Consider the following 23384-nt stretch of genomic DNA (forward strand, 5'->3'; position numbering starts at 1 on the left):
AGGGGCCGGGACCTCCGGCGGCTCAGGGCGGTGGCGGCTTCGGTGCCCAGGGGCCGGGACCTCCAGCGGCTCAGGACGGTGGTAACGGCGAGGTCCATATCCGGGAGGGCAAAGTACCAGCCGCGATCCCAGCCACGGGTTCGGGCTGGCAGGAACTGCTCCACTCGACTCCCTCTTAGACCTCCGCCGCGGCCTCCGTCTCCTGGGCGAGTCTAGGTCCGAGGGGAGACCCAATTCCTCCAGCAGCAGCGGAGAAGGCAGGATCTCTACATCCTTATAGAGATCCCTTTGCGCCAACTCCAACTGCTGCTGGAACCACGCCTCATGGGCCATAACGCTGGCGTCCTCACCATACAGTGGTCGGGTCCTTCTGTCATGAGGCGGTGGTTTCCGGTGAGTGAAACGCAGGCAGGACCCAGGATGTAGCGGGAAATATAAGTATTTATTGAAAAAACAGGAACAGCGGGGAACAACACGAGGGAAACTGGCAGCACGGAGACGGAGGAAATAAACAGACAATCAACAGGGACCATAGACAAACTCTTAACCAGGAATCGACGAGGACTACAACTATCGACAAGCAATTGACAAGGACCCGACGAAGAACACAGACAACAGGGGAGACTAAATACACACGGGGCAATCACGGGAACGAGACACACCTGGGAGACAATCAACGGGGAAAGACGCAGAGACAGGACTAACAGGGAACAGAATCACACAGAAACTCAAAAATAAACGCATAGAAACACGGATCATGACAAATAAAAGCTAAGACTATCTAAAATGCTTTTTCTACCAGTAAATGTGGTGTTTCAAGGTCTACAAATTTAATTTATGAAAATCTGAATTTTATGAGGTACCTTAAAGTATTTATAAACATAAAGGCTACTTTTGCAGATATTGATCAAACGCTGTTCTTTAGAGCCATACCTTTTATTCAAATCAAATTTCCAATAAAGCAGAAATAATCGTCACTGTTTTTCTGAAACAAATACTTTTTAGAATTGTAGAATTTCAGATGCAGAAAAATCGAAGTCAAGACTTTTAAATGAGAGGAAAAGAAGGCCATACTCAGACGACTCATATGTTGGAACATGCAGAAGTTGAACCAGTTCCTGCTATGTCACTGGATTAATCGAATTAAACCAGAATTAAAGATGAATATTCATTCTTTAAATAGATCTGTTAATTACCATTCTGTGATTTGGACTGGACCGATGTTCAGCCGTCGGACCCTTCCTCCCCAGAAATGTTGGCGTTGAGGTTGCTTCCTGAACTATATGGGTCTAATAAATAGGTTGTAGTTCTTCAGTTAAACCAGCTTCCTGTTCTTCATCACTCATTCTAGTTTCATCCTCCAAAATTGCAGATAAATCACTGAAATCTTCGCTGAAATCGCTCATGGCGTATTGTGATTCTGTGTACTTAGCCATAGTTGTTTATGCCTTGAGTTACCCTCATTACATCACAACAGGGTCGACCAAAGACACTCTTGGGTTACAAGATGGAGTCTGCATTTGACCCAATTACTATGGAAATTGCAAAATTCTGCAGTGCCATGAAATATGAAATGGTGAGAAGTATGTATGATTAAAAGCTTTTGTGTGCGTTAGTATTATGTATGTGACATCATTTTACGGTGTGGGTTCATTCCAGTTGTCTTTATTGCATCTGAAGCCCCACAGCTGGACTCACTCTCTGGCCGCACACAGGCTCTCTCTCATACAGTAACAATACAAACAGGATGTAGAAAGAAATCAACACTATCTTCCAATTTTTATTTTTTATTTTTCTTTTAGACAGGACATGAACCTTTAGTTTACGTCGAGTTTAACGCGAAGCTTCGGCTGTGTTGCTTAACCATCAAGGTCACTGTGTAAAACATTTAGGTATGCACTCATTCGCTCAACAAAACTCCAAGACGTCCTGTTCAAAGATCCTTTCAAGGCTTAACATGATAAACATTTACAGTCACACCTACCAGGAGCTCTGATGCTAAGTGTTACTCTGACTCCAGGCTGGTCTGAATTAGAGCCGCTCACCCCCTTCTGCGGACCTCATACTCCGATCTAAACCTTAGACCTGAACAAATTGGAACTGACCCGAGGATTTCTGACCATGTTGAGTTAAGCTGCTCTTTAAAGTAGAGATGCGAGGGTCCCACCTGTACAGTGTTAACAGTCTGAACCTCACACAGACAAATCCTCACCTTAACAAAGCAGTAAAATCTTCATGGGCGTTTTGACTGAGCGTACACTGTCAAGCCAAAACTGGAACTGTTACCACTATTACTGACAACCAAAAATAAAAAATAAAAAAATCAACAAATGATTAAAAAAAAAAAAGAAAAGTTGGAGGATAAGAACAGATGGCACTGGTGTGGAGATATGGCTGTCAGTAACTGGTTTTATCTCAAAGTCTTGGGAAGCATTAAAGGGTCACATAAGGCCGTTGGGTATGAAGGTATAACTGTAGAGGCAAAAGTATATCCAGATGTGTGCTAACATGCATACAGAGAGGCCTAATGGAGACTATCTCTAATCACACACCAAACTGCACCCACACACAGAAACACATATCGAAACATTGTCCCAAGCATCTCCGCAGGTTTCCTCATAGAAAAACAGTTTCTGCACGTTCACTAAATGAAACCCAAAGCTCCTACCATCCACAGTCTGCCCTGCAGCTCCAGATAGCCATCTCCTCCCCTCAGTGGGTTCCAGTCCAAATACTCCAGCTCTAGAACTGCCCCCAAGAGACCAGAGAAACTGTTTAATAGACTTTAAGATCGCCGTTATGCTTCAAATTAAACTAATTTGCCCACTCTTAATGTCAGGTTTTCCCATATTGTTAGTAGACAACAAACAGATGAGCATGTTGGGCTTTTTAGGTTTCCTATTGAGGCAGTGAAGAAAAATCAAAGAGCCATGCGTCTCTTGGAATGGCAGCTATTCGGTGGATTACCTGACTGGAAATCAGTTTTGTTTTGACACATGTCAGGTTTTCAGATAATCGTTCCAACAAATTTTAATACCAGACCAAGATAGCCAAAGTAAATGCAAAAATTCAGATGCCTAAGATTATTTCAAATTATATAGATATTTCAAGGCTATTTTTATTTTTGCTAACATTTCCACCTAAAAATCTAGAGACTTTTAATTGATTAGCCAGGTAGTGTAGATTATGTTTCTTCCATTATAAAATCACTATACAGAACTAACTCAAAGATGAGTTATACAAAACATTACCTGGATTAAAATAATCAGCTGCAAAACTTGTATCAAGCCAGAAAACACTAGTATGTGCACAGTCGAAACATTAACAGTTCCTATTTTTGCAATAAAAACACTATAATTTGTTCACATTTTAATTACAGCTGCTCAAACATCAGACATTCAGATGACTCTGACTTGAGTCAAGTTCTGATTGTATCTTTTGAAAAGTGGTACTGAAGACATGATCGCACTTTCACAGTGCCATTTGCTTCGATATGTCACTCTCAACTGCATAATTGCTGTGACTTTTATTAGCTGACCAGCTTTGATCCTCACCTAGTCTGGAAACCTTAATAAAATAAAAACCAGTATAAGAAATCTAAATTGCTTTGATGATTCTTGAGTTTTTCTAGATTGCAGAGCATCAGCAGATTCTCTGGCTTCAGTTTATGCTGTTCCGAGTTCTCTTTTCAGGTCGTTCATAGACAACAAACAGCCCAGGGGCAGTAACTCTAGATGCAGTTAAAGTGTCCAACACAGTCCAGCGCACACATGCAGCCACTGTAGAATGTGCTGCTTACACTATGAGGAATCAACATTCTTCTGTTTAGGAGCTGGTCTCGTTGTGGCCTGTGTGTGTGAGTGAGTGAGTGTGTGTAAGTGTCTGTCGCCTAGTACTAAGTACATTTGGTACTAAGTGACAGAAAAACGCAGAAGAGTAGACGCGCTATGCTTCGCATGTCCACCTGTCAATTCAAACCAGTTACGATCGTCTTCTCTGGAGTGACGCATGTTGAATCCCTCTGGCTGAACATTGGGCCTCCCAGCTGTCTGAAGTTCTGGCTCCTGGTGTTGCAGCTCTTTACTTGATCCAACAACTGAAACTGTGGCCTCTGAGCGACTATTGCATACTTCACAGAACCAGGTACATGCTCACCTAAACCGGCAGTTATATTTTATAATAGCTCCACTGGGGAAGTCATTGATGGCCAAATGAAAACTCCCATTATTAGCATCCCTGATAATGTGTAAATAGCCATCAGTTTGTCTTCCGTTACATTAGCAAAGTCTCTTACTTGGCAGTATACAAACAAAACTTGTTTTGAAGCTTCTATCTATGTGGTCTTCTAGAGTTTCTATAGAAAACACTATATTTTATACCATTGCCATGCTGACTATTGCCTTAGATTTTTGTGTCTCTAAGGCAAAGTGATGCCTAAACCTCTGACTTATGTTTATTAAAATTTAGATGGCCCTACATTTTTTGCATTTTAATGAAAAATGGCTGAGGACATTGTTTTGGAACTGATGGAGCATGTCAGAGCCCTCCTGTAGATGTAGACCCGCCCCTGACAATGTATGGTAAACCCATAGTAACAAACCTTGGTTTTAAAATGAACAAGTCACTTTAAACTCGTAAAAGGGCCATGGTTAAGTCCACTTTTTACAATTCAAGGTAAAATCGATGTATTCAAGGCAACAGTAATCGATGCCTTCATTTTATCACAGCTTGGATCACTGCAATTTATTCTACCTCAGAATCAGCCAGTCCTCACTCACAGGACTGCAGCTGGTGCAGAGTGCAGCTGAGCGCCTCTGAACAGGAACGCACAAGAGAGCACATTACCTGACTGCCCGGGTATTTTAGAGTTCATTTTAAAATCTTTCTGTTTGTTTTTATGATTTTAAACAGCCATACCCCGCCTCACTTCACTGAGCTTCTCCACCGTTGTACTCCTGCTCAAGTCACATAAGTCTGCTGACCAGCTGGTTCAGGTCATTCCCTGTTCTAAGCAACTGGGGCCCCTAAGTTATGGAACGCTCTATTTTGTATATTCATCAGGCCCCTTTTCTGTCCACTAAACCACTCTAAAAATGTATTCACTCCAGAATGTTCTCCCGACTTTGCATATGGGTGCATGTGTGAGGAGGACCTGAGGAGGACAAAGATGCTTTTGAAAACAATACATAGGTAGACATACACCAGCCTGAGCCTACAATATGCAATGTTCTGTGAGGGGTCATGTTGTGAAATGGGTGAGTAGAGAGCGACCCCTACTGGAAATTAATATTTTTCAACAAATTTGTTGAAGCTTCTTTGTCATTCTTTATTTAATACCTTATTTACGTTTACATTAAAAATGTTGTCATCTTACTAAATGTTAACATTGTTAAACTATTAATTTTATTTTTCGGTTTACTCTGAGTATTTTTTTTTTTACTGAAATCAAGCAAATGCAACAAATTCTGATCTTTGACATACATATTTATATCCAGGTATATACCTTAATAAGTTAAAATAATGAAATCAAAACAGGAATTTTATTCAACTTAAAAGAAAAACTGGTATCATTATAATTCATGTGCTTATTTTATGAAGATCATAATAGTTTCTTAGAAAATTTGAATACCGGATAATTGGACAAGACTTGAAACTTGTCAAGAAATCGGAAAGTGGCTTCTCGACCAATTCAAGAAGGATTAGGTGCAAAAGGTTTCTAAAGAAACCGTCTTACAAATATTACCTAGGAATATGTTCAAAATTTGAGAGGAAGAAAAACATGTTAGGCAGCAGAGCTAAAAACAGGCAAAACTGCAACCTTTAAAGGATTGTTAAGCAATAATCATTCAAGCATAAAACTCTATAACAAATTGACCTATATTTAGTTTTCCCTTTGTAGTGGCTGACTCACAATGTAGTCTTGTTGTGTACACCTGCTAGAAAAGCAGAAAAGCTGCTTTACAGACGAACGTTATGAGTTTAGGATTATTTCAAAAGGCTATAGTGTTTTTTTTTTTTGTTTGTTTTTTTCTGGAGACACATAATAGCATAGATATGGAAATGGAAACTGAAGCGTTAAGAGGAAAATATGCCATCAATGATATAACTGAAAGGAGACTCCAGCTCGATAGAGGGCAGTAATGCTCCTCACCACACTGCGTGCTACACATTGTATTGCTGGACGCCAGCCTCTAACACAAAGAGAGAGAGGCAGACAGGGCAGTAAGAAGAGCTTTTGTTATTAATATTTATCCGGTACAAGCTGCAGGAGTGTTACTGTGTGAAGGACGGGGAAACTGACTCCTGTGTGTGGGATAAGGTGAGTGTTTGGAGTCCTGAGGTCCGACTCTTTTCCAGAGTGATGAAATGCAGGTTGTTTAGTACGCTTCTCTGTGCTCGTGTTGCTCTAAAAAAAAAGCTGCATAATATAATTCACCGTGTGCAATAGTAAACGCTTACAAAACGCGCAAATAACCCTGTGGATAACTTGTTACAATACCTAACCTTATATTTTAGCCATGCAAACAAAAAGTAACATTATGTGGTTGTGGTAGTATAGTAACTTTGTATGACTTTTAAAAATATATTATTATTATTATTATTATTATTTTTATTAATTTGCTCTGCCGTTTTGCTAAAGCACTGCGTTTTTCGTCCAAAAAAACTAGTACCAGTCAAACTGACTTACCATTTTCGTTTTATATAATATGTCATGGAGGGTTTTCAGTAAATCTTATGGCTATAAATTACTGTTTAAGGAAAAAATACCTCCTCTTCTAAAAGAAAGAGCTTTCATTCAACATATCTCTAGTAAAAACACGTGAGAAAACTGATAAGAGTTTTTTGTTGTCCAGACTAATAATAATACTAGACTAATAAGACTATTATTATTATTACTAATAATAGTAAAAATTTAAAAAAACATTTTTTTTTCTTTTTGCCGTTGATTACATAAATACATCAGTGTTCTGAAGCTGAAATTGTACTTTCCCTCAAAACAGGAACTTTGCCGATTTTTTTCAAATATTTTTTTATCTTTTTAATGTGATCTAAAAATAGAGATGAGAACAACCAGTTGTTTATCTTTATATTTTGTCTGTATATATTTTCCACGCAGTGATGGAGCCTGTTGACATGACAGAAATGCAGCCTGATAAACAAGAAGCTGTTGATGTCGCCTCGTGGGTTTCTGTCTGTCCTGGAGGCCTCTGGAGGGTTCAGCGAAATGAGACGCATGAGTGGACTCAACAAATCTCTTCCAATACAGCAGATGATGCATGTAGGACATTCCTTTTAGTTACAGTTTTCCTGATCTGAATTTTGTGACCTATTTTGAATTTCTAGTTTTTACAGTACTGTAACCTGTTGATTACATTGTTGGAAACGTATAAGCACAGTATTGACTCCCCTCCTCTAGCATTAGAATAATTAGTCATAAGGAATCAATTGTATTAGGAAAAGAGGAAACATCTTGTTACATTTGTGGGAAAAACTGTTAAAAAATATTTTTGCTTTTATTCTTAAACAGAGGAAGTAACTAGATTTTGGATATTCCAAATCCACTCGTTGACATGACAGAAATGCAGCCTGAAAAACAAGATCAGATTTAATCAAGTTGAAATTTGGCCAATTCTGGTCAACAACTGATTTATTTTATTTTTTAGCATCTCTACTTATAATTTAACATTTTTAATATGACTAATATTTAGGGGTACTTATCTGTGTACTGCTGATTACGTTGCTGTGACAGTAACGTAATCAGGCGCATGTTTTTCAAACTCGTTTTCTCTTTCTTTCCCCGTAGCTTGTCTAACTAATCACTGTCCGAAGCCGGGCTCACTGTGTCGCGTCAAAGTGCAGCTCAAAGCTCAGACCGATGACTCCGATGGACCTCCATCTACAAAAGAAAATGAGAAGATGGCAGCCATTGCTGCTACAGATTTAGTGCCAGCTCCAATTCTGCGGCGTCAGGATGCTGTGCTGCAGGTGCCGCTGGGTGACTGGACAACGCTGAGGCTGGGGGAGGGTCAGTGCGATATCACTGAGGCTTGTTTGGAGGGGATGAGAGCAGGGGAGAAATGTGAGGTAAGATTGGATGTTCTAGGGATACTGGATTTAGAGAGTTCCTTCCCTTAAATGAAATTAAATCTGTTCTGTCAGTTTCATCAAAGGTCTAATCATTGTGTCTAATTGCTCAGATACAACTTGCTCCCATTGGAACCGGACCAGAAGCCTCTCTTCACCAGTATGGAGACCTTCCTCTCATTGCCACTGTGGAGCTCCAAGCGTTCACTCCAGGAAAGGAATCCTGGGAGATGACCCCCACTGAAAGATGGGAGTGGGTGAAATCGCACAAGGAGAGAGGTGGCGGTAGATTCAGGAGCGGGGACATATGGGGAGCAACGGACAGCTACAGCCGGGCCCTCAAGCTCCTCATCCCCCTTTGTGGCCTCGTTGGAGAGGTGGAAGACACAAACTGTTTGGAAGAAACACATCAGCTCCCTTCATCTGATCAGCTTAAAATCAAGAAAGCTGAGCTTCACTCCAACTTGTCTCTGTGCCAGCTGAAATTAAACCAACCACAGCGAGCCAGGGACAGTGCTGCTAAAGCGACTCAGCTCGAACCTGGCGCCTCCAAGGCCTGGTACCGCCTGGGCCAGGCGTGCCAGAAGTTGAACGAGCTGGATGAGGCCAAAGAGGCATTTAAGAAACTGCTGGAAATCCAGCCGGACCTGCCTGCTGCTGTGAAGGCGCTCAAAGAGATAACGAGTAGAGAAAAGGAGAGAAATGTTCAGCTGGGATTGAGACTCAGTAAAATGTTTAGCTAAAGATAGAATGTTATAATTCTATTAATGTTTTCCTCATAATTAGATCTAAGTGCAATTATGACACCTCTGTTACAAAGTGAAGCCTTATAACTACAAATATGTGTGATCTCCTTGAATGGAGGTTGGGACAATAAATATTCAACCAAACGAACGACTGAGCTCATTGTCGTAAAATGGTCGCCTTCAATGAATGTCTACAGTGTTCGGTGTCTGGCCACAAGATGGCGCAAGAAATTAAAAAAACTGAACGCAACAGTAAAATGCCGAAACCCGGGATCGAACCAGGGACCTTTAGATCTTCAGTCTAACGCTCTCCCAACTGAGCTATTTCGGCATGTGAGTTCGGCATATCCGTGGTTCCATATACCAAGACATGCGATATCGTTGGGTTGCGTAGTTTGTTCAGATGACCTACTTTTGAGGGACTTGCTAGAAAGATTTCCATAAACCCAGCCCTACGTTTAGTGAACATGAACGGTTTTTCACCAACTCCAGCACATCGCTACCATGCTTTTCAAACTTATTGATAGTTTCAGTAAACACCGTTTTTATAGTACTTTTATCTCTAATAATTTGTATCTCATTAAAGAGGTCACAAACCTATTAAAATTCATAGTTCAAATTTTCATGTGTAAATTTGATCCAGTGCTTTCTTTCCAAAAGCATATGGAAAGAAAACACAAATACTCAAATGTGATCAGAGGCCAGTTTTATAACCTCAGTGGTAAAAAGTAAAGTGTTGGACTAAATATTCGACAGAGATAAATCTGTTTTTCTTAGTCAATTTTTGTATTTACAGTTGTCATGGAGTCAGCAATGCTATGAAGAGGGATCAGATAATTGTAAGTTATTCAAAATATTAGTCACAAGGAGCATGGTGGTGGTGTAGAGGTAAAGTGCGTAACCCATCTACAGAGGCCTCTCTTCTCTACACAGCTGTCATAGGTTTGAATCCTGGGCTGTTGACCTTTGCCATGTCTTCACCCTCTTTCTTACAACCCACTTTCTTGTCGATTCAAATGTCAGTAGAGCCAGCAAAAGAAACATTTGCCCCCAAAAATCTAATTTGCACTATAAAGTGCAAGAATCAGAAGAACTGAATGGTGACTTTAAAACATAGATGGTACTAAAACGAATCAGCCTTATCAGCCTCCTTTTGCATTAGAAGGCAAGGATTTTGCCACTTGTAAGAATGCACTACTCATCCCTTCATCATCAGAACATGTTGATCGTTGCATAGCTGCGAAGGGGCTGGTGCCTGTCTCCAGCAGTCTTTGAGATAGGAGATATTTGAGCTATTTGACCTCAGATAGCTTGGTTATATTGAAGACGGTCACACACGTCTCCGCCTCCCCAGCAAGGTTCGTGATGTGAGAGATCAAAGACAAAATCAACCAAACTTTAATAAAATGCAATGGCACTTTTGGAGCTCCGACAACAAAAATGTATACAAAGATGCTGCAAGGTGATTCAGTCAGATCTGGTATACATTCTGATTACCCGCAGTTATACAGATTTAAGACACACCTAAGCTGCACAATAAACTGCTTTTGGAATATTCCAGCTTGGTGTGCTCAAGTAACTAAAATGATTTTGGTTTCAATTCATCAGACCTACTTCCTATAGGATTATTATAATATTACATAGCTGCAGGTGCAGACCGAGCCTGGTACGGACGGGGTTGTTCGTGCGCACAGAATATTCCATAAGATATATATATATATATATATATATATATATATATATATATATATATATATATATATATATATATATATATATATATATATATATCATAGCAGATCATACTCAATCAACATAAGCTTCAATATCTGCTGATTAACAGATAATATATATAGCTGCTGGCACTTTTTTGACAATCAGATCAATATTGCTACATGAACCAAAGAACTACAGATAGTTTGCATTTGTTAAACTTTTAAAATGTATTTTCTGTATGTCCCATTTTGAAGGCCCTTTAAAAATTACTTCCTTTTAACCTTCTGTGTCTTTGAGCTGTCTGAAAGCGACTGGGCTGCTGATAACTGTCTCCACGCATCCACAATGAGCACCAGAGGAATGACGATCCACAGAAAATTCATGAAGATAAAGTAGAACCAGAAGTAGATTGGATGTCCGAACTCGCTGTGAACATAACCATCTCTGTGCTCTGTGAAGAAGTACAGCACTGCTCCGTATAGCTGACCTGGTGACAGAATATGTATTTAGACACAACGTGTAAATACGAGAGACTCGAGCATTATGTAAACATTGTTTTTTATAGTTCTTAGAGCTTCTTACCGAGTGAAATGATCAGCTGCAAAACAAATCTGTAGGACTTGGTAGCTAAAAAGGAATAAACGGTCCAAAAACTGAACGGACCCCAGAAGGCAGCGGTCACGGTCTCCATACAAACAGTGAAGTTATCAGCTCTAAATAAGGATAAAAAAAACAGCAATAGCTTACCATATCACCTCAGTTTTATATTTTACTTATGTATATTTTTTCAATGTGTTTTTTAAATGATTGTGACTCACATAACATATCTACTGTCCCCTTTGGAGTACTCCTTCCCTGAGAGAGGGAAACAGAATACATATTACCTTCAAAATCAAGAACACATGTCTGACATAGTTTTCTTTGTGTTTTATTTTTATGGTGGTACTTACACAGTTGTGATAGGAAGCTCTGATCCCCTGGTAAAATGTCGTAATAAAGACAAAACCATCCCTCAATAACGCTATGGATGAATCCACACACGGCAAACCAGCAGACGGCCAGACGCCTCCATGTTCCCAGCCTGCCAGCGATCAGCCAGGTTACAAGTAGAAAAGCCCCAGAGACAGAGAAGAGGAACACCAGAATCTCTGACATGGACCGATTATTATCCACATAGGAGGGGATCACCAAGTCCCGGGGCCAGAAAGGATGAGTTGCTTTTGCTGAGGAGGCATCCATTATCTATTTGAAGACAGAATCATCTTTATTATTATTATTATTATTATTATTATTATTATTATTATTATTATTATTATTATTATTATTATTATTATTATTATTAGTGATCATTTTAATTATTACTACCCTTACTGAAAAGCATTTCCAGTTCTCAGATCTTTCAGAGTCAGAGTTCAAGAGAATAAATGAAAAAAAAATAAAAATAAAAAATAAAAATAAATAAAAATAAAAGCTGGTATCAGCTGGTTCAACTCACCAGAGATGCTAACAATGTTATGGACCAGCCACACTGTTTTTGTAAGAACGTCTGAAGACTGGGTAACATCTAAATTAATATCCAGCAGATTCCCAACAGCTTCACATGAAAGTGTGACGCGTGAGCTCAAACACGAAAGTCTGTCAAGTTGGGGGGCGGTAACTCATGATTACAAACACCAATGGAAAACCTGTAATTGCTGGGGCCGAACGCATGAAAACGTGCATTCGATCTGACGGTTCAGATGATTGGCTCCTTGTCTCGGAACATGGACTTTGCTTACGAAAACAACCAATGAACAGGAGCCATTCTTTGCCAAATACCCTCCTCCTTTTGATAAAAAAAAAGCACGCTTAGACAAGAACCTCGAAACTGCAAATTTTGAAACTGAGGAACAGTTTAAAAATTATGTTGCTCATCGAGCAGTGAGTTGCGAATGTACTTAAGATTTTATATTAAATAAGTCAGAATGGGACTAAAGTCAGTCGCTGAGACTACAAATGTGCAACAAACGTAAAGACACAAGAAGATACAATTTAATACTGCTAGTTTCTTTATGAATAACTTATGTCTTAACTTAACTTTATAATTTGTCTGACTACTTACGTAGTCAGTAGGCAGACAACTTACGTAGTCAGACAAATTATAGCAAAAAATATTACCCCCAAGCCGTGTCAGGGATTTTAACCCTGCCGTGACCCGGATTCGAACCGGGGTTGCTGCGGCCACAACGCAGAGTACTAACCACTATACGATCACGGCGAGCTACTGGGGGATCTGAAATGCACTGTTCTAGCTAGCCTTATGAACCCTAGGTGTATGATCTCGTTTTGTGATCAGCGAGAATGAGTGAAGTAAAACAGGAAGTAAAGTTCACGGGTACTTTATAAAAAAATTTTAACTTACAGAAAGACTATTCGAAAGAAGCCTGAAGGTACATATAGACGGAGTAAAGCTTACTGTGGCATGAACAACCTTGTAGTTAAATTTCACCCTTTTATCAGATGGAAGTCACAGTTGCAGAAAGACTTTACAAATGCAAAGGTTATAGCTGCAGTAGATATATTTCATAAAAATTTGTTTTTCACGTCGTTCAATTTTTTTCCCATTTAAACTTGATGGTGTGCTGCAGTATCAATAATAATGACGGAGATAGCACAGTGACAGAGCTGTCATTAGCGAAATTTATGGAGCTGTCCGCTGTTGGGTTATGAGGGTGTGGACTGAGGATTGTAGCGCAGTAGACATCAAGGGTGAGGGACATGAAATGCGTACAGGTACACATTTACTCACTCATAGAAGCTTCAAAGTGTTACGGTAACCGTCTAGTAACGCCCCTGTCACTATTGCTGATATAGGTCCCATATGGTCTAGCGGTTAGGATTCCTGGTTTTCACCCAGGCGGCCCGGGTTCGACTCCCGGTATGGGAACTCATTTTGTTTCTTCTGACATTTTTAATAATATTAAAATTCTAGATATTTGGCCATAATACTTCACCTTTACTTGAGTACGTCGTTATGTGATAAAGATATAAATTTTAAAACCACATATTTCATGGCGAACTTTAATATTTTCTTACTGCCGATATAAGCTGTTTCTCATGACGTAACACTGAAAATATTTTGGTTATGCTGCTAAAAATTCACAAAGTTGGTAAGTTTAATCATAGACATGTGGTTAGTTATATACAATACTTCTCTGTGGCAGAGGAAAAATGCAGTCATGTGACTTACAATGTCATGTGACACCTATACGGAAGTTGTACGCGTCGTCTTGAGTGGATCTGGTGTTGATGGTAGCCGCGACATAAACTGTACGGAAAACACATTCTTTCTAAACAGCCGAAATGGGTGTATTGAGAGAAGAAGAATCTTGTCTTTTGTTGGATGAAAAGCTGCTTTATTTTATGGATCAGCTCGAGTTACTGGAGGAGAAACGAAAGACTCTGAACTCACTCATCGAGCAGGTAGAAAAATGATAGAATGTGAATCCACATTCGCACTCTTAAAAAAATAAAAACATTTCAGAAGCAATTGTATTTGTTTTTATCTACTAGTTTGTGTAATGAACTAAGCTGTTAGCCAAAGCTTGCTAGATATTGCGGAACAATATTTAAAACGATTTAAATCAGGACAATTGAGCATTTTCTGAATTTTGTAAAATGGCTTTTTTTATCTTGCCAGAAAACATTAAAAAAAACCATAGTTATAATTGTTGAGTGATTTAGTATTTTTTTGAAAAGTACATTTGTCATTGTTGAAAAAATAAATATAGATACATGTACATGCAACTGTTTATCAGCCACCTCACTGAGTACTTAAAATTATTCAACCTCTTTCCACTGTACTCTTGTACAGATTCTTATATTTTTACTTCTGTTCTCTACTTCTATGTAGGGGTGGTTCTCCATAAGCAAGGCCCGTTATTCTATGGGAAACAAGCAGGTTTCTGCTCTTCAGTTTGCAAACGAGATGGAGCCACTGGTTTCTGTGCACGTTAGGTGGGGAAATTAGTAAATGCTCTTAAAGTCAAAGTTTTTGCATTTTCAGTTTCCGCTAACTTTTTGTTGTGTGTATTTCTGCATTACAGAACCTTGGAGAATGATGTGGTAGAATTTTGCGCAGAAAGATTGTCACCAAAATGCAATGACAAATTTGTAAAAGAACCAACCCCAATAGAGGATATTGGACCTCAAGAAGAAGGTGATGCACAGAGAAAAATGTGTTCTGGCACTATCTACTATTAACCTTTTTCTTTTAGACTTCACTCTTTTTTTATTATTATTTCACAGGCATCAGACGAAGAAAAACTACAAAAAGTGATCCAGCAGAAAAAAAGACAAGTGAAGATAAAAGCAGTGAAAAATGTCCTGAGGTAAACCCAGGCAGGAAAAGAGACCATAATCCTCAGCAAGACCCACTAAAGTGGTTTGGGATTTTGGTGCCGCAGTCTCTGAAACAAGCACAGTCGTCGTTCAAACAAGGTATGGCTTAAAATGTAGGACTTTTTTTTTTTGCCAAACATTGTTGTGCATTCACAATGTACAGCTTACTAAACACACACCGGTATATTAGCGAGAATATTTGAAAACATTAACCTTTGGATCCACGACGATTGTATAATATAAATATAAATTCCATTGAATACTTTGCGGTTCTTAATTGAGTTTCTCCTGTCTGTTCCGTTGCAGTCATAGAGCTTTCAGCGGAGATTGCAGCTCTCCAGATCGTGGTTTTAAATGCCAGACAGGAGCTGAAGCGCGACTTGAGAAACAATGACGGCTCGACTGGTCCTGAAGCAAACACCTCTGCTGGATTAAATGAGAAGGAAGCGGTTGTTCCTTCAGCAAATGAGAGTTCGTAGATCACGACGTCAGAATCGGATGATTTAAGAAGTTATTGCTGGATTCAAAGGTGGAAATCACAGGCTGGACAGTTCCTGCTTCATTAATTATTGTTCATTAATTTTCCATGTTGTTAGTGCAAATATGTAACTTATTTGAGTTTGTATATACATGTGTTGGAGTTTGTAAATTTGACCAAGACTTGTGAACATTCTAACAAATTGTCATCACAGCTGAAATAAATGTGGAATCAACTGCATTTTGTGTTCAAATATTTTACATACCTTTACCATTAAGGTAAATAATGATGAAATTGTTAGGTTGACATGCTGGTGTGACATTTTGTAATGTTTCTTCACTGATTACAAACATTTATTTGCAGATAAATTAGTGATGCTAAATGAAACTTTTTACTGAATTGCTTTATATGATTCATTGGTTTAAACATGGTATCAATTGTACAGCTTTGTACATTGATCACATGTATCATGATCACTATCTTCTTAAAAGCATCTTCCCTTTGCCTCTCAAAACAGCCCTCATATGTCAAAGCACAGACCCCTGATGTCGTATACTGGACATGGTGAATTCTTCCAGTTGCGCAGCATTTGGTCTTGATCATTTTTTATTCCAACAAAATAATAATCTCAAAAATTCATCAAGATTCTTTTCACTAAATGTTATTTCTTTACAAAACAGTCATGCATGAACACCTTTGTAAATCATGTAATAAAAGTAAGCAAATGCTATTCTAGCAGTGACTATTTTAGAATTAAAAACCAATTAAAGTAAAATTTATCTTAAGCATTCATTTTAAGCACAGAACATTCTCAGCCCTCATTTTGAGTGGTAAACTTGTATAATTTTAGTAGAGCAACTTCAAAAATGGTAAATCCTTGATTTCCTTTAAACTATTTTAGTTTAGATATGGGAAAGTTAAAGAAAAACTTTAGGCGACAACAATAAAAGCTCGAGTTGATTGTACAACGGACATAGGCAATGGAAAGAAGTCATAACTGGAGGTATGTGTTCCTGCCATTTTGTGTCTGTAAGTAGATGGGCTACTGCATTCTTAATCTTAAAAGGCCTAACTTAAAATATATATCTCAATCTCATACCAACTGCCAATTTATGTTCAAAATACCACGTCTAAGAAATTCAAACTACCTCTATCAATATTGCACAGAAAAGTGATCAGAAATTCAGTTGAAATTATGCCAGGATGTCATTAATAGCTAAAAGTCTGCAACTCGTTAAGGAACATTTATCAAAATAGTGGGGCTATAAATTTATTGGACTATCCTGTGTAATTTTGATTTCAAGCCATAGCTACTTAGTCTTTTTTTTTTTTTTAAAGTTGAAACTTTATTGGTTAGTTTGCCTCATTGAAAAAAAAAATAAATACAAAAGTTCAAATAAACACATTTTTATCATTTGACGAATGTATGAAAACGCATGACCTGCGCTGCACATCCTGATGCAGATCGGCTATAGCGACCACAGCGGGTCAGTGCAGTGCTGTGCTGTGCTGTGTGTGTGTGTGTGTCTGCCTCCTCCATGAAGCTCTTCGCTCTGTCTCCGCTTCACTTGCGTCCGAGCGGCGGATGGGAGCGCTGGAAGCACGGATGTTGCCTCACGGTTATGTTATTGATGTTTCCAGACATCCGCTGCCGCTGCTGCTGCTGCTGCTGCTGCTTGTGTAGCTCGACCGTGGCCTATTTTGGATGCGCAAGCAACGGGAGCCCTTCCAGTTCAATTAGCTTTGTGTCTGTGGAGCGATCATTTTTCTACGCGTGATACCGGGGTGGGGGGCGGGGTGGGGGGTGGGGTGGGTTCTGGGATGTAAACACGACGGCTTGCCTGCGCTGATGATCTGGGGCGAGGTGAGGCTGATTCCTCGGACTCGGATCGACAGCTGATTTCACTCCGGGGCAGAGCAGCTGTTCGCTCCAATGGCGTCAGTTTCGAAAGTGTCTATCCTGGATTATTTCAATATAGTGTTCGAGGGGGAAAATGGTAAAATCGAGTCCAACTGTAAGGCTTGTGGCACCAGAATCCAGGCGAAACGGAGCGTTACGTCCAACTTCGTCACACATCTTAAGGTAATGTGTCAAAATCCTATTACAGAAATAAATAAAAGATGTCCGGTGTGATCAGCTGGTCTAATGTCTCTGCATATATTCAATTGCTGGATCAGCAAAGACAGACTGTTGCTTTTGTGTTATTGAGAGCTTATTCATTTCTCCACTAGAATTTACACTTTTCATGCTGCTTTCACACACACATATGACATATTAAGCATGTTATCCAATAACACCTGTTTCTCTCCCATTCAGCGTAAACACCCAGCTATGTATGATGACTTTGTGAAAAGGAAGGATATGAAGAGAGAGGGTTATTCCTCTGCTTGCCTGCACAGTTTCACAACCAATGGAGGAAACCCCCGCTTCACACTCCCTGTAACAACTGGAACGGGAGGAGGAGCCCTAGTGAGTGTTGGAGGAGTGGGCACCCTTGAGGGAGGAGGAGGCCCTGGAGCAGGGGTGACCAAGTTTGACAGACATGACCCCCGTCAGGTATGTGTTAATGTCTGTCACCCCTTGAAATAACGCTCCCTCAAATGGAGCAGAGCAACGAAATCCAAAGTGAGTACAAAATGTAAAGTTTGCCATTTTCTATCTTTTTGGGATTATGGTAGGTTCTCATCTCCGAGGCGATAGCTAAGATGATCGTGCATGATCTGCAGTCGGTGTCTATTGTGGAAAATCAGGGCTTCAGGGAGTTGCTGCAGCTCCTGGAGCCCCGTTACACTCCTGAGCCCCAGCACTACATCCAGGGACAGCTTCTCCCTGCCTACGCTTACCAGGCTCATCTGGCTACACGTCAGGCCGTAGCATCAGCACACACCTTCAGTCTCAGCTTAGATCTCTGGAGGAGCCAAACTCAAACTGCTTCAGGGTGAGTTGGCAACATTAACCCTAAAAACAAAATAAACCAGCAGCATGGTAAGATTGCCCAACTGTGTGGCCTACTACTTTCTCTTTCTTTTGCAGGTACCTCGGTGTTACCTGCCATTATCTTGCATCTGACTGGCAGATACGTTCTGCTCTCCTGGCCTGCCTCCCACTGACTTGCAGCAGCTCGGCGAGCCGTGTGCTGGCAGATTTTGACGAAGTGTGTCATTCTCACGGCGTGTCAGGGAGAGCATTTTGCGTCGTTGCGGACCCTTTTCCGGCGACGTCAGCGGCGAGGCCATGTTGTCTTCCTGGCTTCCTGCTTCCACCTGTTGTTACCAACGGCCAAGATGATGATCCGACAGATCAAGTGCTGGGCAACGGAAACAACGCAGAGCAGTGGATCAGTAATGGCCACGAGTGTAATGGAGAGGAGGAAGACTGGGGGGAGTCATGGGAGCAGGGTTTGGGCGTTTGTCGGGTAGACTGTTTCTCTCGCTCTCTGGAACAATGTGTCAGGGAGGGGTTGCGCTCCTCCCCACAAATTTCCTCTACCTTGACCAAGGTCGCACGTTTCTATAACTACATTACCTCCGCTGTACCTCCTGAGAAACTCATCCAGGTGTTTGATGGGTGGTTGCCTGGGGGAACCCGAAACCTTCACGATACTGCTACAGACTGGGCTGCTCAACTTAAGGCAAGCAATAGTATTACGATCATGAATAAAGGAACTTAAATATTAACATATTTCACCGTATTTTAGCTTCCCTTCTGTTTAATAAAGGCAATTTATTTTTGCATATACCAACAAAATGTTTCTGAGAGTGCTTTACGGAGGATCAAAACTGGTTTAAATTCAAGTACAATTATAGACAATCTGATTAAACCACAATCCAATCCTGTCGAATCCTATCCATTCCAATTCAATCCCATCCAATCCAGTTAAGATTAGTCTCTCACTGTAATCTAATTCCATATAATTACATTTATATAATGCCAAGTCGTAAAAGGTCTAAATAAAGAAAACCATTGGATTGCATTGAATCTTTAATTTGATTTAAACCATAGACATCACAGAGTAGTGGGTGGCTTTGGAGAGTAAAATCCTCCTTTTCGCAGAATGAGACGTTGGCAGAACCCGTCTCAGAGACAGTGAAATCTTTAAACTTCAAAAATGTGGATTTTCAATCAGAATAGACTCTTTACATAGTCTTCATACACCGTAACACATTTATTATATTGAGATAATGCGATTATAAGAGCTTAGATTGTCAATAATTGACAGTGCAACACACCTACCCTTTCACATAACTAATAGTGTTTAGATGTACCGGAAACGGTACGATTAAATGCAAATTTACTGACATATGATCTCATAGCTGTTTCATTTCTTCACTTTTTTTTCCTACAGGTCTTGCGGCGGCTGTTGGACTCAGTGGAGTTCCTGGAGGAGGTGAGCGGTCCTGGAGAGGTAGCGTTGAGTAGCTCAGAAAGAGCCCTGCTGAGGGAACTCACTGACATTTTGGAGCCCTTCAGTGAGGCCTGGGACATGGTGCACAGAGACGCACAGAGAGACACCCAGCCGGACAGGCACGTGTCCATCAGTTTGGCTCTGCCTTGTGTTCTTGGTCTGCGTAAGCACCTCTCTGAGACATCGACTCCCCACTGCCCCGCCCTCCTGCTCGGCCTAAATCAGTCCCTGGAACGCCTTCTGGCTCCGATCCTGGAAAACCCCTTGTACATTACTGCGACCACCCTGGACCCCCAGTTTAAACTTACTTGGAGCAGCAACCCTGACTGGCACAAGCAAGTTCTCCTAGAGGAATTATCCAAACATTCCACAGCCTCTCCCCCGACCGACCTCAACACAGACATTAGCCCTCAGTCCCAAACTCTTCCTATTCCATCGCCATCTCCGGTCTCCTCATTGTCTCGCCCCTGCAAATTGTTCTCTTTTATCAAGCAGAGACCTGCGACACAAGCTAAAAGCCTGGAGCAGGAGTTATCTGTCTACCTTCACGAGGAGCCCACAGATGAAGAGGCTTTGCATTACTGGCGCCGTAAAAGCATTGACTTTCCTCTGCTAGCTCAAGTAGCCAAAAGAGCATTTACCATACCTGCTTGTGACACTGTGGTGGAGAATATCTTCTCTGCAGCCAGGCGCCTCCTGTTGCCAGAGAGAGGCCACGTCCTACCAAAGAACTTGGAGACACTCATCTACCTCAAAGCCAACTACAAATTGTTGTGGACTTAAAGCTATGAGTCAGCCATATTTTATCTGAAGAGCAACCAGAGGGTTTTCAGTTTTAGAAACATGACTTCTTTAATAAAAAAACATTTGTCGCTGTGGAGAGACCTGAGTGAGCAACGTAGTAAATTACACACCTGTTATTTTGAGACTGAAATAACTAGCTTCCTTTCTTAAGTATGGTTTTAGATGTGGATATTCTGCATATGGGTTTTCACACTATGAACTGTTGAAATGTCTGAGATCAGATCAAGACTAAAGTACTCCGTCTGTCCTTATTTTGCCTTTTCAGGATCTACGGACAACCACCAAATTCCTATTGTCTGTTTCTAACCTTCGCTTAGTGAATTATTGCCTACAGTCAGGAGAGAACAAAAGTTTATTTGCTATCCAAACAGTCATGATAAAACATACGTTTACACTGTGATCTAAAAGCTTCTGCAACCAACTTTATGAATTAGGAAATAACTACATTTAATTGTTTGCTATAAAATTTTAACATTACTGTTGCTGAATCCTGACCCACTCTTTGGTTTTTGTTGTCATAGTTGCGTGATAAAAATTGCGTCATTTTGTTTCCAGCCTTAAATCATCCACCCCTTCCTGTCACAATTTCCCTCACAAACTTTTCATCCCCCCTCTGCATCCAAAGTTATTGTGTGATCGGTCAGATTTTAGTGGGTGTTTTGAAGTGGAAAACAACCCTAGCTACTCAACCTCCAGAAACCAGCTTTTTCTGTCAGTGAAATCTCAGATATAACTCCTGGACGTTGGTGCAATTTGCATTCGATGGTTAGAAAGTGTCTTAAATGCTTTCCATATGTGAATGATTTTTTTCTCAATTTGGAAACGATGGATGGTAATGTATTTATAAATTGCCGGACCACCTTTCTCAGATTGATGGGTAGAAACAATTGCTTCTTTAAAGTCTTTGCAGTCTGCCAAAACTGCTTTTATGCAGGCAATAAACCTTGCTTAAAATCAAATATATACTGTATATAAATGCTTGTGATTACAGCTTCCCTTCTTAAATCCTGCACAAGGAGCAAGGATAAATAAAAATTTCCCAATATTATATTGACAATAAGGCTTGTTTTCTTCGTGATTGTATGTACAGCTACTCTACTGGCTGCTGGTCATTGCTTCATTGTCACCTGAAAAGGATTACATTCACTGCAAATCAAAATATACGTCCCCTTATTCTTTCCCTCAATTACTGTAAACCTTAACACCAGGACATCAGAAAAAAAGGAATTTCAGTTTTAAACACTGAGGTATGTTTTGTCAAAACGATTAAATAAAAGTAGAATGAAGAGTCTTTAAATGTTTAAACATATCATAAGAATGTAGGTATTGTCCAATTTATCTTTTCTCTTTTATTCTAAAACAGGCTTTGTTTTGACTCATGTCACAGCAATGGTCTCACGTCTGCTTTGAAGAGCCCTGACTGCGTTATCCTTTATTCTGGGATGGGCCGGTGGGGAGGCAAGGTAATTGTAATAGTGCCGTTAAAATAAAATTTGAGTCAGCAGGCAGGCGGCTGTAACAGCCAACAGATCAGCTTTCTTCTCACCATCAGGTAGGCTCACAAATGGGCCCCGCTAGAAGAGGGATGTTCTTAAGTTACAGCAAGAATTAAAATCAGCAAGTCTGAAAGTGACCACACGCAGAAGTAGCCTTGTTTCAGCACAGCCGCTGTCGTATCTGCTGAGAAACCACTTCAGGACGAACTCCTTCACGGATAATTATTATCAGAGGTTGCTGCAATCTAAATGATTACCACCACAGGACGCCCCCTGCAGATGAAGATGTGGCAGCCAAGATATGTGCATGGGATGTGTCATTGTGTTCATCTCGGAGATGTGCCACAAATGCTCTCTGGGTGTGTTGTTGTTGTTTGTGATTGTATCTGGAGCAGCTTGAAGCATCTCTCCTGCCTGCGCCCTCCCTCCCTCACTCCCCTGGGCTGTGACAGCTCATCCATTTGAGTTAGGCGTCCGGGGCCGGGATGCGGCCCTATTGGTAATTGCCTCAGAAATGAATTACTTGGCAGAGAGCTAGACAGAGGGAGGGAAGGAAATTGTAATTGAACTGCCCCCGCCTCGCTTTACTCCTCTTGCCTCTCTCTCTCTTTCCCCTCAAGTTATTATATCTGCAGTGCAGGGAGACATTTTCCATCTGCACAAATACACACACACACACGCGCGCGCACCCTCATCAAACTGGTCCTCCCCTCGATGCGGGGTGATTTCATAGATTGATTGCTCACAGGCACATACGCGTATAGGACCACTCTGCACTTCACGCACATTGTGTTTGTTCAGACTATACCTTGCTCCAAATACGCTCCTGTTTTTAGTGCCCTTTAGGTGGCCTCCATAATGCCCGATGCACTGCAGGACTTCAGAGTTGGCACCAAGAAAAAAGTTGCGCTCGGTATCGAAATAACCCCGGTTACCCCATGTGTGCAGCCAAGCAATGTTATTAATAACGTGCCTGTTGCCTGCCTGTTGACAGATAGAACGGCCGAAGGATTAAAGATGGAACAGAGTTTGTGTATGTTTCTCTGTTTGCTTTGGCAACTGTGTGAAAGGTGGCGGAATTAACAACAAAAAATAAATAAAAAATCTTCTCCCTACCATACACATTTACTCTGTCGTGATCCGCCATTTGGCCTTTTCTTAGCCCGGCCATGGGAAAGGGGGTGGAGAGGGCTCAGCTAACTGAGCTGCCTGCCACAGCACCAGACCAGACATGCACATGCTTGACTCCTAACTCAGCACACAATGGGGTCTA

At 40.7% G+C, this 23384-nt stretch overlaps 4 protein-coding genes and 3 non-coding genes across 8 annotated transcripts; 4 read left to right on the forward strand and 3 right to left on the reverse strand.

Moving 5' to 3' along the window:
• The first annotated feature begins 6105 nt into the window (after positions 1-6105).
• On the forward strand, positions 6106-8979 carry fkbpl (FKBP prolyl isomerase like). The gene is made up of 4 exons (XM_008413748.2): positions 6106-6319; positions 7118-7279; positions 7805-8085; positions 8199-8979. Exons 2-4 carry the CDS (start codon positions 7120-7122, stop codon positions 8826-8828), a joined length of 1071 nt encoding a protein of 356 aa, XP_008411970.1. The 5' UTR covers positions 6106-6319; positions 7118-7119; the 3' UTR covers positions 8829-8979.
• A 110-nt stretch (positions 8980-9089) lies between these two features.
• trnaf-gaa (transfer RNA phenylalanine (anticodon GAA)) lies at positions 9090-9162 on the reverse strand. Its single transcript has one exon. It is a non-coding gene; the product is annotated as a tRNA-Phe (tRNA).
• A 1051-nt stretch (positions 9163-10213) lies between these two features.
• ebp (EBP cholestenol delta-isomerase) lies at positions 10214-12350 on the reverse strand. Its single transcript, XM_008413750.3, has 5 exons — positions 12043-12350; positions 11498-11789; positions 11366-11402; positions 11130-11260; positions 10214-11034 (listed from the first exon to the last, which is right to left on the reverse strand). Exons 1-5 carry the CDS (start codon positions 12109-12111, stop codon positions 10814-10816), a joined length of 750 nt encoding a protein of 249 aa, XP_008411972.1. The 5' UTR covers positions 12112-12350; the 3' UTR covers positions 10214-10813.
• Positions 12351-12732: 382 nt separating this feature from the next.
• Positions 12733-12804, reverse strand: trnah-gug (transfer RNA histidin (anticodon GUG)). The gene has a single exon. It is a non-coding gene; the product is annotated as a tRNA-His (tRNA).
• Positions 12805-13401: 597 nt separating this feature from the next.
• On the forward strand, positions 13402-13473 carry trnae-uuc (transfer RNA glutamic acid (anticodon UUC)). The gene has a single exon. It is a non-coding gene; the product is annotated as a tRNA-Glu (tRNA).
• A 295-nt stretch (positions 13474-13768) lies between these two features.
• On the forward strand, positions 13769-15645 carry vma22 (vacuolar ATPase assembly factor VMA22). Its single transcript, XM_008413752.3, has 5 exons — positions 13769-14009; positions 14440-14543; positions 14633-14745; positions 14835-15026; positions 15234-15645. Exons 1-5 carry the CDS (start codon positions 13890-13892, stop codon positions 15404-15406), a joined length of 702 nt encoding a protein of 233 aa, XP_008411974.1. The 5' UTR covers positions 13769-13889; the 3' UTR covers positions 15407-15645.
• Positions 15646-15774: 129 nt separating this feature from the next.
• On the forward strand, positions 15775-21663 carry LOC103467406 (zinc finger BED domain-containing protein 4). Of its 2 annotated transcripts, none has more exons than XM_008413753.3 (5): positions 15775-17488; positions 17723-17962; positions 18085-18344; positions 18440-19037; positions 19752-21663. In XM_008413753.3, exons 1-5 carry the CDS (start codon positions 17339-17341, stop codon positions 20592-20594), a joined length of 2091 nt encoding a protein of 696 aa, XP_008411975.1. In that variant the 5' UTR covers positions 15775-17338; the 3' UTR covers positions 20595-21663. The 2 variants fall into 2 exon arrangements, with proteins under 2 accessions (XP_008411975.1, XP_008411977.1); XM_008413755.3 differs by having other exon boundaries at positions 17806-17962.
• Positions 21664-23384: the final 1721 nt, after the last annotated feature.

This window comes from Poecilia reticulata, chromosome 7, assembly GCF_904066995.2.
Source record: "Poecilia reticulata chromosome 7, P_reticulata-male-v2, whole genome shotgun sequence".
NCBI lineage: Eukaryota > Metazoa > Chordata > Actinopteri > Cyprinodontiformes > Poeciliidae > Poecilia > Poecilia reticulata.